This window comes from Lissotriton vulgaris, chromosome 8, assembly GCF_964263255.1.
Source record: "Lissotriton vulgaris chromosome 8, aLisVul1.2, whole genome shotgun sequence".
Lineage (NCBI taxonomy): Eukaryota > Metazoa > Chordata > Amphibia > Caudata > Salamandridae > Lissotriton > Lissotriton vulgaris.
The window spans coordinates 1,418,367,525-1,418,382,466 of NC_141696.1; the positions used below are offsets into that span (position 1 = coordinate 1,418,367,525).

A 14,942-nucleotide genomic window follows, 5' to 3' on the forward strand; every position below is an offset into this window, starting at 1 on the left:
GTGGGCACTGGCTAATAAAGCTGTGCACGGCCAGGTGGGAGTCAGTGACGACACCTTAACCGAGGCCAGAGTACAAGCAACAATGCTGTCCTGTGGTTTTCTGTAGGCCTCTAACGCACTCTGCCAATCACCGGCCGACGAGCCGCTGCCTCCTGATGCGGCTCCACAACATCCAGAACGGCCCCTTCAATAACACCTGCACCACTGGATATACAAATCAGGTCCTCTCAGTTTATACATTTCCTACAGGGAGCATGATTGGGCATTTCAGCCTGTCGTGGTGAAACGCATTGGTTGTAGATACTGGATGGACATTTCTTACTTTTAAAAACACAATTAATTCAATAAAAAAGAAAAGTTTCCAAATCTTATTCCACGCTCAATGTGGTTTTATTGATTGCAGCATTCAGCTCAATATCAAGAGTAGAATTTCGACTAAAGTTCAGAAGTGAATTTCATAAGTATTCCTTCAACTTTCACAATTATAACAATTTCCACTCAAATAAAGCACACACGTACGAAACAAGGACCACATCCTGCAGGACTTTCTCTGAAACTGAGAAGTAGCTACAAAACCTAAAAATGGGCTTGTCAGTTAGCCTCAGCAAGCACCTTCCGCCTGTAACCTGCCCTCCATCATGTCGCCCTGTATCCCACAATTTTTGCACAGTGTTCTGCTACTTAGTAGCTATCTTCATACATACATACATAAATACAGGCATACACGTAGGAGACAAAAAGACTTTTGCGGTAAGGCCAATAAGGTACTGGTTCAAAGAGGACAGGGACTCGGAATTTGAAAATTTGTTTCTAAATTTCAAGACTTGCCTCTTAACACCAACCCATCCCACAAGTTAGAAATGTGAAGAGAACAATGAGTAATGCAAATACTGTGCCTTATCTTGTATATGAGAGATACGCCAACCCTTTTGGGTGCACACTTACAACACAGCATATAAAGTCATCCCTTAAAATATGCGTTTATTTTGAGTGTCACTAGTCCATCTGCCTTTATTATACTGAAAATAGAGTTAAAAATGTTTGTAAAGACCTACCCTTCTGGCTAACCAGCAGCACAGACGCTTTAGTTTAAATCGATGGCTTCAAGAAAAAATATTATAATGCCCACTGTATATTCAGTCAAGCTTCTCAGAGGATTATGCTTCAATTTTCAGAAATAAGTGACACTGACTGACACATCTATTGGAACTAAGTGAAGAGGATTTGATTACATTTTTAGGTTTCAGTGAGAACCTTTATCAGGGTTCGACATCTTTACTGAAAGGGTCTCATTACACCACAATGTACCATAAGGTTTGGCTATCATGTTCTACTTCTCAAAGTGTAATCAGAGGTAGATCCAGTAAAGTCATTCAAACAATTGCAAGTCTCAGATCAGTGCATATGGACTTTGGACCACTGATTAAAACTAAAGTGCTTCTAAACATGTCCGAGCACAGGGCAGATCAGCATCTCATTCTGTATTTTAAAATGGATCATCTTCAAACAGTAATCGGTCAGCAATTGATGATAAAGTAAAAAGGAGAGTAGAACAATTTCCCATCTTGATAATCCTTGTGAATTCAACTAATCAATTCACATGATGGTTTCAGGGGTTTCTGGAAAACATCCTCCAAGTAAAAGCTTGAATACAATGGTTCCAAGGTCATCTGTTAGCCTGCGACAAAACAAAACACACAATTATAAGGGTTATAGTTGCAGGATAATTTATGAAAAAGAGATCTTGGTGTCAACTAGGATATTGATTATATTAATGAATTCTTCAGAGTTTTAGTTGCAGTCTTTCCATCTAACAGCATGAACAAATAACCACCTAGTTACTGGTGGAAAATCTACCTTGTTAAACTAAGAGAAGGGGGAGGTTGATGTCGTCCGTCACATGTCCATACTATTTGATACAGTATTGAAGTTAGGATGAACTTCCAGATAGTTCCTACATTGAAAGTGGAGAACTTAAGCATGCTGTTTTGTATCTTATTCCAATGGTACTGCAAATACCTTATTTAGGATACAATGGCCCTCACGCACCTAGGTAGAAGGCGTCATCATTGGGGCCTACTGCACTCTCGGCAGGAGATGCAATGTTCAGCACACACCTCATGCATGGGCACTTTGTTGGAGTTCTTTTTCCTGCCCCTTTTGAGAGAAAGTGAGGTGGACGTGATAGTGGGTGCGCTAAGAGGTAACATTACCTGTAGAAAATGAGGTGACTATGCCAAGATTAAAAACGGAGGAACCAATTGAAATGTAGCTGTTCCTTGATTCTATAAACTGGTCTACATATTGCATGCCTATCTGCCTGTCCAAGTCAAGTGGCATTTCTTCAGGACTAACATCATCCTTCTAATTAAAAAACCTGGGGACAATCACACCACTGAGTGTCCCACACATAAGGGAACTCACGTGGTCCGGTATTTCTATACCCGTGGGAGTAAGAGACAAAATGACATAGATATGTAAATAATTGCAAAAAACGTTTATATTGCCGTGGCAAATTGCCGATTGTTGAAGCACTTTGGTCAACTGTGCAACATCACAACTTTGTGATTAAGTGTGAGAAAACGATTTCAATAAAGCTTGAAACTCTTCAGTGGAAGCTGTGTAACGTTATGTCACCCTGTATGCTCTAAAATAATGTTAATGTTGATGATAATGTAAAGCTGTAGCATTATGCATTGAAGTAAACATGAAAATAATGTTCTATTGGAATAAGAAACAAAAACAATGTGATTACGTTTTTAACCCTCAATGTAGGTGCAGGAACTATCAGGAAGATCACACTATTTGATATAGGAAAATCTTCTATATGTAGTGTTCTGCCACAGTAGATGAAAGGATCCAGTCTGGGGAGAAAAAGTTTGACAGAAAATCCACAAATTCCTGTCACTGCTGGTGGAATGCTCACCACCAGATGTGGGTAATGGAAATCCACCATAAACGTTTGGATGAATCTTCAGTAGGCTGCTTTTTTACCCCTCATTTTATGCACACCAAGCCAACCTTTTCATGAAGATGTACCATAATTTCCATGGCAATCTTCGGAGAAGTTAGTGCTGGAATAAATGGTGGTAGACCAATCTCCCTATAATCTAGCAGAGATACATCTGAAACTTAGGTCGATGATGAGTCTGGAGGAGTCTTCTCCATCACATGGGGTGCATTGCATAGGCCAGTGGTGCCGGCAGAGAATTTGCCCTTTTGATACAGTCTAGGTTAGCATCTTTCTCCAATGTATGTCCTTATTCTTCTAGCCTGTATCCCTGAAGATCTGAACTTTTAAATATCTGTGGGCCCGATTCACAGAACTAACTTAAGACAAAATCCTAAATTTACTACCATTTTGGTATTCACAGAAGGCACTTACTCATTTTGGTATTCACAGAAGGCACTTACTCATTTCGGTATTCACAGAAGTTAGGAGTCCTAACTTGAGGACTCCTAAATGCCTTCTGTGAATACCGAAAGTCTTACAATTAGGATTTTTCTCAATTTAATAGTAGTAAAGTTAGGACTCCTAACTTTCGGACTCCTAAATGCCTTCTGTGAATACCGAAAGTATTAAAATTAGGATTTCTCTCAGTTTAGTAGTAGTAAAGTTAGTACTCCTAACTTTAGAACTTCTAAATGCCTTCTGTGAATATCGAAAGTCTTAAAATTAGGATTTTTCTCAATTTAGTAGTAGTAAAGTTAGGATTCCTAACTTTAGGACTCCTAAATGCCTTCTGTGAATACCAAAAGTCTTAAAATTAGGATTTTTCTCAATTTACTACTACTAAACTGAGAAAAATCCTAATTTTAAGACTTTTGGTATTCATAGAAGGCATTTAGGAGTCCTAAAGTTAGGAGTCCTAACTTTACTACTACTAAATTGAGAAAAATCCTAATTTTAAGACTTTCGGTAATCACAGAAGGCATTTAGGAGTCCTAAAGTTAGGACTCCGAACTTCTGTGAATACCGAAATGAGTAAGTGTCTTCTGTGAATACCAAAATGAGTAAGTGCCTTCTATGAATACAAAAATGGTAGTAAGTTTAGGATTTTGTCTTAAGTTAGTTCTGTGAATCTAGCCCTGTGATCCTACTGATTGAGAGAAACAAAAACTGACTGAAATGATGAAAAACACATTAGCATTCAAAATATCGTTTTTGAAAGTGGATCAAAGTTTTCAAGGAGATAAATATATCTCCCAGATTTGTCTTAGTTGTTATTGGTCTCTTAAAACTAGAATATCTCATGAACTGCGGGTTCTGAGCGGATCTGGGTAAGCCACTCTTAACTCAGATGGGACCAACTCAAATATTGAAAGGAGTGAACAGCAGTCCTGTTCACTGGGTCATAAGTGCTTGATCTCTGCAGAAGGGGTGGTGTCAAAGCACAAATAATTTAAAAAGTTGGCTCAGAGTGGGTGTCTGTACAACCCTAAATGTGTTGCGTGAGCCCACAGGTCTGGAACTTAATGTATAATAATTGAACATACCACAAAATGTGGAATGGAATACACACACAGTGTAAAATTACATAAATATGTTGTTTTTATTGAGCAGGCAAAATTATGAATAAACTTTACCTGCATCTGTAAGTAAATCCAGTCCACAAACAGAGTTATGTTCCCATACACGCCAGGCTTATTGCGAGCAGCACAGCCAGTTCCCCAGCTTGTGTCACCAACCAACCACCACAGTGAGTTCATATATGTGACCAAAGGGCCTCCACTGTCACCCTGTGCACCAGAAAACACAGAACAGTAATATAGTGAACATGTTAGATGGAATAAACAAGATACATCTTTACATTCATGTAGGAAACACCAAACCACATGGATAAATAGATTTTTAATGTACTATTCACTAAATGTATTGATGAGTACTTATTGTCAGTACACACTGCCCCCAGGCATCCTTAGGGTACAATAATACAATGCACAACTTACTGGACCACAAGGAGGTGGATAAATAATAGAGTGGCCCTGCATGGCTTGATAAATCTGGAGTAAAGCAAGGCAGCACAGATCGCTGCCTTCCATTACTACCCAAGGAAGGTGTTCCATGGATGGAGAACTGATGTTCCCACGCATCCACCCATGCATTTTTGCATATTCCCAGATTTACCATGAATAGCAGACGTGGGAATGTGTCAAAATGCTCCGCCTCCCCAGGGAAGGCGTACCAGGATAAATATCTTTATTTCTACTTGTTGTTTGCTCTTTCTTCTTGTGCAGCATTCCACAGCACACAAAGAAAGAGGAAAATGCCTCTAAGGATTATTTTGTGCAGGTAGGTTTTCCTTCCCGCACAAAAACAATCCTGCATACAACGCAAGCACACTTGCACAAGGGTGCCTGCATTAGCACAAGCGGCAGTGCTAGGTAAGGTCAGGAATGCACCATATAATGTTAAAAACAATGTATTCCTGCCCCTTCATGCAGCACAGCAAGGTGGCTTGCTGCGTGAAAGTATGAGAAATGTTGGCCTCTTTCCTATATGCGCGATTTAGCCAGATTAAGAGTCCATCTGTATGCAAATGTTTTGTTTTATTAGTTTGGTTGCATCCCAATGAGCACCCAAAGGGAGGGTTCTCCAAAAGGACGGGAGGGAAAGGTGGGGAGAGGAAAAAGGGGGGAGAGGAAAAAGTGAGGAGCTCATGGGAACAAAATTGAAAAAAAAATCCCTGGGAGCCTTGGGCAACACCAATGGTTTTCCAGATCCCTGTTCTGTCTAATAGCAAAATATGGTGCACATGGGTTCTAGAGTTAGGGTCAAGGTAGTGCCTGTGCAATTTCTCTCCTGGAATGTTATTGAGCTTCCTACAAAAAGGCAACAAGCAAAAATAATAGAGTATTTAAGGGGCGCAACAGTTCGGATCGCTATTCAACAGAAAATAACATCTATCTAGAAAAAAATGTTTGGACCTTTTTAGTTCCCCAACAGTGAGTTCAGCAGGTAGTCTGTTCTGATCAAAATCATTACACCAAGGCAGTAGCTTTCCTAATGAAAAGACAAGTGGAAGCTACTATAAAAGAGAGTGTGACAGATAAGACAGGTAGATGGGTAATTGGCACCTGACAGAAGGTATACCTAAGAGGTGAATTATGTCCCTAATGTGGAGGACATTGAACCCCCTAAAGAAGATCTTTGTAAATGTATTCGAATTCTTCTCTCCAACATCATGACAGGTGATTTTAATACTACTATTATAGATAACAACCTGGATCAATTAATAGTAGGCCTAGTACGTCCCTCAAAATGCAATCATATATTAAAAACAGGATAAGACAGCTGGGATTGTTTGACATATGGGGGATAAGGGCTGGGGTTACACAATCAATAATAAAAAGTATGGGCATTCATAAAGGATCGACTGACTTTTAGTTGACCAGTCTGTAAGTGACGATATCAATGAGAGATCACCTGTAGGACAATGCGGCTGTAATTATAGATATTAAATGTATGGATATGTTCGAATCAAGGAGGGGGACCTTAGACTGTACTCTTCTGTCATATCAGGAGCTTGTTGATAGTTTGAGGTTAGAGACAGAGGAATTTATTATATTAAATATAGGCTCCGCTCCTTTAAATGTGGTCTAGGACACTTTTAGATCATTAGTATATCATCCCAGTAGAGCAGGACGTATAGAAGGGAGATTGAGTGAGTAGAGCCTGAAATGGAATGCCTGGAGAGGCAGCTGTTGCCCCATAAGACCTGCTGAACTCACTGTGTATTTGGTTTGAACTCTGGAGCCTGTGATGTTGTCACTGTTTGACAGTGCTTTACAATTGTGAACAGCTTTTCACCAGTTTGACTAGCCTGCTTCTGGCATCTTCAAACAAAGAAGCAGATGGACTGCCCACAAACTAAAGAAGTGCAAGGCATTTAATTTCTTTAACTCAGTGAACGGGCAGTGCGGATGATAAGAGATAAGAGCAAGACCCCTGACCTCCTGGTCAGGAAACTGCTCTCCCCTCGCGCAGCTCCGGCGTAGAGTCTCTGCCCCCTGCAATGCTTCAGGTTGAGGGCCCTCCTCAGCTGCTCTTCTTGCTGTGCCTTCCTTTTCTGCTTCGTGTTTCAGGCTCTGCTTTTCCTTCTGCCTGGCTCCTGCATCCTTGCCCTTGCCACTCTTGCCTTATTTGCCTTATTTCTTGACTTTCTTGCCCTTTTGTCACTCTTGCCTTTATTTTTGTCTTTCATGCCCTTTTGTCACTCTTGCCTTATTTGCCTTATTTTTGCCTATTTCTTCGCTTTACTTGCTCCCTTTCTGCTGTTTCCTTTTCCATCCTTTCCCCTTCCCGCCGCCGTTGCCCCGCAGCTGTTCTCCCTCCCCCGACCCCTACTGCATGACAGGGTGAGCAAGACCCCTGACCTATTGATCATGAAACTGCTTGTGCAGCTCCATTGTAGAGGCTCTGCCCCCTACGCTGCTTCAGGTTGGTGTTCGAGGCCCTCATGAGCTGCTCTTCTAGTTGTGCGGTACTTCTCTGCTTCATGTTTCGTGCTCTGCATTTCCTTCTGTCTTGCTCTTGCATTCTTGCCTGTGCCACTCTTACCTTATTTGCCGTATTTCTTGCCTTACTTGCCCTTTTTGTCACTCTTGCCTTATTTTTGCTTTTTCCCTTAGATTTCCTTGCTCCCCTTTCTGACGTTTCCTTTTCCCTCCGCTGCCGCCCCCACGGCCACTCCTCATCCCGCATGTTCCCACTCTGGCCTCCCAGCTGCTCTCCCTCCCCCTAACCCCTACTTAATGGCGGCTGCGCCAAAGGCAAACCCGTCTGCACCGTCCGTGACCCAACAGCGACCAGTGCCTGGAACCCCAACGCTATTACTCAGCCACCCTCCACGCACTCAACTCCGGAAGAAACAACATCAAAGGCCAGTTCTCCTGCCAACACTACCGCTGCACCATCACCCACCTCGTGACCCCCACTGCTACCGCCAACCCACCAGACGTCATTGGGCTCAAGCCCCTGAGCTGCATACTCCTCAATGTATGCTCCCTGCAAATAGTAGAAATCTGGGTCCTCCTCATCACCCTCTTGCCCGACGTTGCCTTCATCACAGAGACCTGGACCAATGCAATCTCCGCACCTGACATTGCAACCGCCATCCCTGATGGGTACAAGATTCAATTGAAGGCACTGCCCCAAACATCCTGGAGGTGGACACGCCATCGTACATGAAAACTCCCTCCGACTGACCACAGTCCGCACAAATGAGTCCTCGTACCCCTTGGAACACCTCTATTTCCAGATCCAGATCAACCCCAGAATGACTATGTGGCACCCTCGACTATAGACCCCCTGGACCGCGCACCACATTCACCACTACCATAGCAGACCTCATTGCACCCCCACTTGCATCCATAGAATACGTACTTCTTGGAATTCTGAATTTCCACCTCAACAAGCTCAGTGATCCCCAACTCCACTGCCCTCCTGGACAACCTTGCCAACATTGTACTGGGACAGCACATCACCACCCCCACCCACAAGGCAAGACACACCCATCACCTGATCTTCGCAGGAGGAAACAACATCTGCTTCAGCCACACCACACAAACCCTCTGGACCGACCACAACTGGGTCCACTTCTTCCCGAAACCAACCGCACACAAACCTACACCTCATCACCGCTGAGGAACTGGAGCAAGATCATCGAAGAGCACCTCAACTCCACCCTCAACTGCGCTCCTCCACCCACCAAGACCGACGCCAACTCTGCAGCCAATGAACTCCACAGATGGATCACCGACTGCACAAACACACTTGTCCCCTCCAGAACTGTGACAGACAATGCACCACGAAAGCCACCTGGTTCACCACCGACCTCCGAGAATCCAAACACATGTGCGGACGTCTCAAGAAAGCTTGGAGGAACAGCAAAACCTTGGACACACACACCGCCTACAAGACCGCAATGACAGAATACCACCAACTCATCAGAACCACGAAGTAGAATTTTATCCAGGACAGAATCCTCTCCAACTCCTGCAACTCTAAGGAACTCTTCAGCATCATACAAGATTTCACCAAACCCCCCAGCGAATCCCATGACCTCTCTCCCTCCCAGGACCTCTGAAACAAGGTTGGCTCCTACTTCCATCACAAGATCCAGACGCTCTACAACAGCTTTGAAGAGCTGAACCAAGGCACCAACACTACATCCACCACCGGTAACGCCAACCAGCCTACCATCACCTGCTGGACCCCTGTCATCACAGAAGATACCGCTAAGACCATGAGGAGCATTCACTCAGGAGACACCACTGCCTCTGCCTGCCTCACATCTTCCACAAAGCCGCCTCCGCAATAGCACCCGAACTACGACATACTATCAACTGCACTCTCGAAACAGGCATGTTCCCCTTTGACTGGAAATGTGCAGAAGTCAAGCCCCTCCTCAAGAAGCCAAGACCCAATGGACCTCAAGAACTACAGATCCATCTCTCTCCTCCCCTTCATACCAAAGTCACCGAGAATATCTCCAACAACCAGCTCATGAACTTTATCAAATCCAACTCAATCCTCTACACCAGCCAATCCGGATTCCGCAGCAACCACAGCATAAGACCGCCCTCCTGGCTGCCACGAATGACAGCTGCACCCTCCTTGACCAAGGCCACACAGCTGCTCTCCTCCTACTAGACCTCTCAGGAGCTTTCAACACAGTCTTCTATCGCACACTATCCGCCAGACTCCACCAGACAGGCATACAGGGTTTGGCCCTAGACTGGATCCACTCCTTTCTCACTGGCCGAACTCAAAGAATCCGACTCCGGCCCTTCCGCTCTGAACTCACAGAGATCAGCTGTGGAGTGCCCCAAGAAGAATCCTCACTCAGCCCAACGCTCTTCAACATCTACATGGCCCCCCTTGCTACCATTGTCAGAAAATACGGACTACGCATAGTATCCTACGCCAACAACACCCAGCTCATCCTCTCCCTCACCAAGCAACCAGACATCACAGGAAGGAATGAAAGGTGTCGCATCTTGGATGAGCAGCAGCTGCCTGTAGCTCAATTCCGAGAAAACTGAAGTCTTCGTCCTCAGATCCACCCCCTCTACATGGGAAAACACCTGGTTGCCCACCGTACTCCGCAACCCTCTCACACCCATGGACCACACCCACAACCTCAGCATCAAACTCAACGCCTCCCTCACCATGAACCGACAGATCAACGATGTATCTTCCATGTGCTTTAACACCCTGCGCTTCCTCCGCAAGACCATCAAATGGATCGCTTCCGCATCCAGAAAGACTGTCACCCACACCCTCATAACCAGCACACTGGACTACAGGAACACCCTCCACACTGGAATCAACAGATCTCTACTCCTCATCGGAGAAGCAAGCAACATTTTACTCCACTAGCCCACGCAATTGTATGAGCCCAGTCCAATCTGTCACAGCCACAGCCACTCCAGGTAAGATCGGTGGGGTGGTGGGGCCAGGTGAGGGGGAGTTTTGAGAGACAACAATGAGGGAAAATGAATTATTTATTTTATTTACCCTCATGGTCGTCTCTCGAAATCCCCCCTCACATGGCCCCACCGCTCTTACCTGCAGCGGCCGCGGCTGATCGGTCATAGTGCCAAGAGACTGTCCCAGCAGTAACCATCAATCCAATCTGACGAATGCTGCCTCTGCAGTGCAAAAGGCCATCTTTGGTGGTGTCTTGCACTGTAGAGTCCCCACGCGTTGTATCAGATTGATAGATTCATAGAAGATCAGCAGGGTCTTCACACAGTTGCCCAAGTCCTACTGCTAATCAGTTATTCCAGGGAATTCACAATAAAGTATTATAAGTCTGCTGACCCCAAAGCTATCTAACTTTTCGACGTACTCCGAGAAGCATATCTTTGCAGTATTTGGATAGAACTATGTCTGACTGTCCTGGAAAGATGTGCAAGGGTTTATCTTTAGATAGTATGTGGGTGTGTTTTATCCCCTAATAAAGACCTTCTTGGATTGCTAGTTGGGTTCAACAGCAATCAGAAGCACTCACAGCACAAATGTGTATCTTTCTAAACTATTAAAGTGTCTAGAGCGCCCATCTCACACATCATAGCAGGGTAAACAAAGAGGGTAATTACTGTGCATGGAGACCGAATGTCTTGGTATCCACCTGATGCACATAAGCCTTTAATATTTTATAACATAGACTCTTGTAGTTTCTATATGGTGACAATTAGTTTACGCCTGTATATTTATTTATTTATATACTATTACTTGGAGGGAGGCTAACAGACAAAATGCCAAAGTACCTTTTTCTCTCATGGGAAAAGGGGAGTGGAGGAAAAAATCCATTGTTTCCATGTCTGACAGCTCCTTTGTTTATTGTGAAGGGTTGGAAGGGGAGAAGGAAAGCAACACGAAAGTACAATGTATATATGTGAAAGTGATATTGGACTGCCTTTTTAATGTTTTAATGTTATAATATCATCACATAAATGGTGGCCGCACCCCATCAAACCCACCATAATAATGTACAGGTGTAATTCGTGGCTTTAATACCTCTGTCTAAAATGTGCTTATTTACTTAGCAGTTAACCATCTATTTCATAATCACACCCTGTTCTTTGCTTAGTGGCCCATATACCAAGTCTTAAAGCACTATGGTTACTATACTTGGTCATGTAGTAATATATTTCCTCAAACTGATCCAGGAAAGGTGTGGGTCTGTTAAGACACAACAAGGAAAACAGAAAAGCCATATACCATTTGGTGTAGACTTTCGGGGCTGACTTCAGGCCAAATAGAAAGGCTTTTAACTGGTAATGCTGCCTGGCCAATGAAAATGTTAGTTATTCCATGTGGTTCTGATAGATAGGGATGTGACATCCTTCAAGTGCGAGAAACGCATCGCTCACTAGTTGACGCAGACCCTACGCAGAGAGGGACTGCACACAGTCTGGCACTGTCCTCTGTGTAATATAAATTCTTCAAAATCCTCCTATTTTCTGAGTCTACATATAGGTAATTAGGTTGTCTGGCACTTTAATTCTAGAGCATTGAACGTAGCTTAGTAGCATGTTCACAGACAAATGGGATTGAAAAATATGAACAATCCACAATTTCTGCTTTGAGCAGTACCATAGGCGATACCAGAGCCAGCAGTCCCGTTGACTAGATTTTTGATTCAATTTTCAAAAAATCAAGCATTGACATTTTTTACTTCAAGGTATCCTAGCCTAAAAATGGCATTACAATTCAATAAAAATCAAAGACCCACTATTGAAAAGCTATTTTCTGAGTAATAATGTTTATGACCTCAATCTGTCTTTTGAAACTTAAACTGAGCAGTGTAAGGGCAAAACCTGGGGGACCACTGCCTGCTCTTAAAAAAACATTTTTACCAGCATTCCCAAAGGAGAAAGGGTCCCTGGAGGATCCCTTACCCATTTTTGAGTGGGTTACCACCTACTTGAAGTAGGTGGTAAAATGGGAATGCTTTGTGACCGCATTTTGGTCGCAAAACTTCAGACAGACTGCTGCAATTCGGTATTAGGAAGGGACGTCCTAAATATGCCCCTTCCTAATACCGAATGGGTATGCATTCGTAATTCCAAATTGCGATTCGGTAACATGTTACCGAATCGCAAATTGGCATTTATAAATACTAAAATACGATTTACCAGTCGCAAACGCCCGATTCTGTGAATCGGACCAGTTGCGACCAGTAAAAAGCACGATACATGTGGCCCTAGATGTGTGGATGAAAATTCTGAGTTATTCTGGCCACTCGAAGTAAGAGTACATTCACATCTTTGGTAAAGTCTGGGTGCTGATTCAATTATCGGAATCTATAAAAGATCAAACCCTGGAGAAATATGTTGCTGTTTACAATGCTCAGCTATTTAGGTAACAATAGAAACCTCTTATTCAGGGACAAGATATCCCCCTGGAGTGAACGTACAGTTTATTAATACACGTTATATTGTATTATACTAAACTGCGTTATGTCATGCTATGTCAAGTAGATAAATAACTATACAACAGTGCCAATTACATGATTATTTTAGTCGTATAACTATGTAATGTAACCTATTATTTTATTCTGCATTTATTTTTGAGTAAAACATGGTTGACCTTGTACCTGTGATAAAAGGGAAATTAATACATACATTTTAAGACCTTGGACAAAAGCGTCTTCAAGATGTCTAATAACGATTAAACTAAATAGAAACAATAAAAAAAGTTTCTACATGTGCAGTAAACTGTTAAACAAATAAAATTATAGATAAAAATATATAGCTTGCTTAAATTGAAATGGGGACATTCGCCATGCACTTCAACAGTAATCATAAGAGTCATACCATACACAAAGTGAATTAGTTTTGAGTGACAAGTGAAACTAATTACCTGGCATGAATCAATTTGGCCAGCCAGGTACCCAGCACAAATCATGGAAGGTGTGATTGCCCCATTGTATACGCTTCCCTGATTGCACGTATAGGAGTCGATTAAGTTTACTGAGGCAGCTCGCAAACTGATGGTCGCCTGACCTGGGGATAAAGAGTACAATCGTCAATAAACTGGTTGCTCAGAGACGTCAAGGACTGTAACAAACCAAAGCACTTTTCTAAGGAATATCACATAAAATAGGATGGGGAGTTAGAATGAAAACCGAGTAATACTTGTTCCTTTTATTGATAGCAGACTATATGGTGCTTCACATCATACCTTCCAAGGGCATATGCAGAGCACCTTCAATTCTAAAATTCTGATGAAATTGGAAAGGTATATTAGAAGGATACAGATTTAATTTAAGGTTTTTTTTCCAACCAGTCACAGCAGTTAACCATTTATTTGACGTACAGTGCGTGAAAAAATAACCTCAAAACAAGGAATACAATAGGAAATTGAATTATACAAATTCTCATAACTATCCAAAAAGTTACTTTTATGTGCATACTTTTAAGACATTCAATAAATAAAGAATAGAGTAAAACTTGCGCAACAAACAGAAATAAAACGAACAGTATTATAACTAAGGGCACCTATCTGCAGCTCTCAGATCCCCTTCAAAAATGAAATTACTCTATAACAACGATGAACCATTCCGGCAAAGCAGACCTACATCTTTACAAGTTTGAATTTCATGAACTTTAAACCTGGATAATGGCTAAGAAGAGATTTTAACATCTAGGACTCTCGATAACCCATTAAGAACATATGATAGGGACCAACTCCTGTCAATCAGAAGGGAGCACAAGCCCACCTGTAATCTCCTATCTCCATACGTCAATGACCATATCCCCTGTAACGGCTGTAATTTTAAGTTTACTGCTGATATTGTTACCCCTGATGTTGGTTCCTACTCACTGGCACTAATAAATTGCAGATGCATGCGCTGGAAATCTCATTACTCCTGGAAGAACGAGACCTAGAGGTACTCTTCCTAACGGAGACATGGACCAACAAGAGCTCCGACCCAGATATCGTAAGAGCTTTACCGCCTAATTATGCAATTATGAGACAAGATCGTACTGATGGAAGGGGTGGAGGGATTACTATAATTTATAAAACATCAGCGATTTGCAGACAGGAGAAGGTTTCCATAGAAGGGTCAGAAAGTCTGTCCTTCTCCATTACACTGTCCTCGACCTGTACATGCACAGGGCTCCTTGTGTATAGGCCACCTGGACCCCTCGGCCAATTTTGTGAAGAGCTTGTGAGCTGTGCTATTAACCTCTTCTGCAATGCCCCTAACTTTACTATGCTGGGAGATTTTAATATGCATCTTGACGAAGGAGACACCCATGCCTGCCAAAAATTGTCAACAGCTTTAGAGGTGATTGAACTCAAACAAATTGTTCTAGGTCCCACACATATAGCAGGTCACACCCTTGACCATTGTTATACCAATATGAATGCGCTGAAGTTCGAAAACTCAACAGTGGTTCCCTGGTCGGACCACACCCTCTTG

General features: G+C 42.8%; 1 protein-coding gene across 3 annotated transcripts in view; it reads right to left on the reverse strand.

The window, feature by feature from the left end:
- Window positions 1-358: 358 nt before the first annotated feature.
- Window positions 359-14,942, reverse strand: part of TMPRSS2 (transmembrane serine protease 2) — a 306,146-nt gene continuing 291,562 nt past the window's right edge. For all 3 annotated transcript variants that reach the window (XM_086935437.1, XM_086935438.1, XM_086935439.1), the window contains 3 exons: window positions 13,376-13,518; window positions 4,588-4,740; window positions 359-1,678 (listed from right to left, as the gene is read on the reverse strand). In XM_086935437.1, the coding sequence (XP_086791563.1) occupies window positions 1,667-1,678; window positions 4,588-4,740; window positions 13,376-13,518 (308 nt within the window). In that variant the 3' untranslated portion in view covers window positions 359-1,666. The remainder of the gene's footprint in view (window positions 1,679-4,587; window positions 4,741-13,375; window positions 13,519-14,942) is intronic.